Source organism: Terrapene carolina, unplaced genomic scaffold, assembly GCF_002925995.2.
Source record: "Terrapene carolina triunguis isolate 2854851 unplaced genomic scaffold, T_m_triunguis-2.0 Scaffold419, whole genome shotgun sequence".
In the NCBI taxonomy this organism is placed as follows: domain Eukaryota; kingdom Metazoa; phylum Chordata; order Testudines; family Emydidae; genus Terrapene; species Terrapene triunguis.
This window is the reverse complement of record NW_020664770.1, coordinates 341,369-343,482: the sequence shown is the minus strand read 5'-3', so window position 1 is coordinate 343,482 and position 2,114 is coordinate 341,369. Positions and strand designations below refer to the sequence as shown.

Below are 2,114 nucleotides of genomic sequence, written 5' to 3'. Positions count from 1 at the left end.
GATCGCGGCTTTTTTTTTTTTTTCCCCTGCTTGGGGTGGCAAAAACCCTGGAGCCAGCCCTGATTGTGATGTCCAATAGTTTTTTTCAGAAGGCATTGAACTTATATATCTTCCTGTCTCACGGAACATGGCCTGGATCTCAGCTAGGGCAGGGACTGATTCTCAGTGTATGTGCAGCGCCAGGCACAATGGGGCCCTGATCTCAGCTGGGGCAGGGACTGCCTCTCGCTGTGTGTCTGTGCGGCGCTTGGTACAACCCTAATCTGAGTCTGATCCTCTTTGCAACTGCAATAGACAGCAATAAGAATAATCTCTTCAGGCAGGAGAGGAGGGATTGTTCCTAGAGGCGCAGCTAGGATGGTGCTTGTTTGTATTGCAAAGCAGAGGGCAAGGGGGCCATGTGGGGTGACAGAGGGGTTGTGTGGGGTGAGAGGCCAGACAGGTTGGGTGTCGGGTAGGGCAGGTTTGTTCTGTGGGGTGGGAGAGGACAGAGGGTTTGTGTGGATGGAGAGGACTGGTGCTGTAGGGAAGGCAGAAGGCTCCACATGGACACAGAAGAGGTTACAGTAGTCATGAGAGGTACAGATGGTTCTGTGCCAATTGCTTACCCAGCTCAGGTCCCCTGGGTGGTCGGGATCCTCCCCAGCACCCTACACAGGGCCCCATGCACCTCTTTGTTCCTCAGCGTGTAGATGAAGGGGTTGAGCATGGGGGTCACCATGGTGTAGAAGAGGGAGACCATCTTGCCTCGGTCCTGTGAGTAGCTGGACGGAGGCTGTAGATACATGGAAATGGCCGTGCCATAGAAGAGTGACACCACGGCTAAATGGGAGGTACAAGTGTTGAAGGCCTTGAGCCTGCCCTTCACCGAGTGAATCCTCATCACGGCGGTGCCGATGTAGCCGTAGGAGACCAGGATGAGGCCTAGTGGCACCAGCAGAAAGAAAAATGCACTGGCAAGGAGCTCAGCCTCATTGGCAGAGGTGTCGACACAGGCCAGCTTGAGCAGGGCTGGCAGCTCACAGAGGAAGTGCTCGATTTGGTTCTGCCCACACCGGGGCAGCTGCAGAGTCAGGATGGTCTGCAGCATGGAGTTGCTGAAGCCACACAACCAGGCAGTGGCCGCCAGCTGCAGGCAGAGGCGGCGGCTCATGATGGCTGTGTAGCGCAGCGGCTGGCAGACAGCGGCATAGCGGTCGTAGGCCATGACAGCCAGCAGGAGGCACTCAGTGCAACCCAGAGAGAGGGAGATGTAGAGCTGGGCCACGCAGCCGGCCAAGGAAATGGATTTGTGGGCACTGCGGAAGTTCACCAGCATCTGGGGACCAACGCTGGTGGTGTAGCAGAGGTCCAGGAAAGAGAGGTTGCTGAGGAAGAAATACATGGGCGTGTGGAGATGGGGGTCTAGCCATGAGACCACGATGATGGTGGTGTTTCCAAGCAAGGTCATGCTGTAGGAGATTAAGATGAGCACAAAGAGCAGCAGCTCCAACTGTGGCCGGTCAGACACCCCTAGCAGGATGAATTGCCCCAAGGAGCTTTGGTTTCCATCTTCCCATGCCCCTTTGCCACTCATCACCTGTAGTGGCCAGAAAGAATAAGGGTGAAAAATATCCCGCAGCAAGGAGACTTGTGATAATAGGTGCTAGCGCTGGGATTGGCAGTGGGTATTTTTGGAATCGTAGCCTTTAATCCTAGAAGACAGGTAAGTGATAAGTGAATGGATTAGGGAAAGGCTTGAATCTATAATATCCTGGGACTGACCCACCTGCAGCACTGCATACATTTATGCAAAGGTCAGGGAAATCTCTCTTCTGTCTGTCTGCAGTGTTGTTGTGGTCGGGTTGGTCCCAGGATATTGGAGAGAGGAAGCGGATGAGGTAATATCTTTTTTTTTGGACCTGTTACCTACGGTTTTCAGAACCCACAGCAGGGGCAACTTAATTGTTTCACTCCAGGTGGTGTCAGGAATAAATCAATGGGAATACAGCAATTCTGCCTGATGAAAGATTAATACAAGTAAGCGGGCTCTATCTAAACCTGCAGTTTATTAGATTTAAGCACATACAGACATAAGCAATAGGTTTAGAGCATCCCAGATATTTACCTAAAAT

The 2,114-nt window shown here is 52.6% G+C and overlaps 1 protein-coding gene across 1 annotated transcript; it reads right to left on the bottom strand.

The window, feature by feature from the left end:
* Nucleotides 1-613: 613 nt before the first annotated feature.
* Nucleotides 614-1,576, bottom strand: LOC112125336 (putative olfactory receptor 2B8). Its single transcript, XM_029913001.1, has one exon. It carries the CDS (start codon nt 1,574-1,576, stop codon nt 614-616), a length of 963 nt encoding a protein of 320 aa, XP_029768861.1.
* Nucleotides 1,577-2,114: the final 538 nt, after the last annotated feature.

Excerpts from the sequence above, each read along its gene's own strand:
- LOC112125336 (XM_029913001.1), bottom strand. The coding sequence starts at position 1,576 with ATGAGTGGCAAAGGGGCATGGGAAGATGGAAACCAAAGCTCCTTGGGG.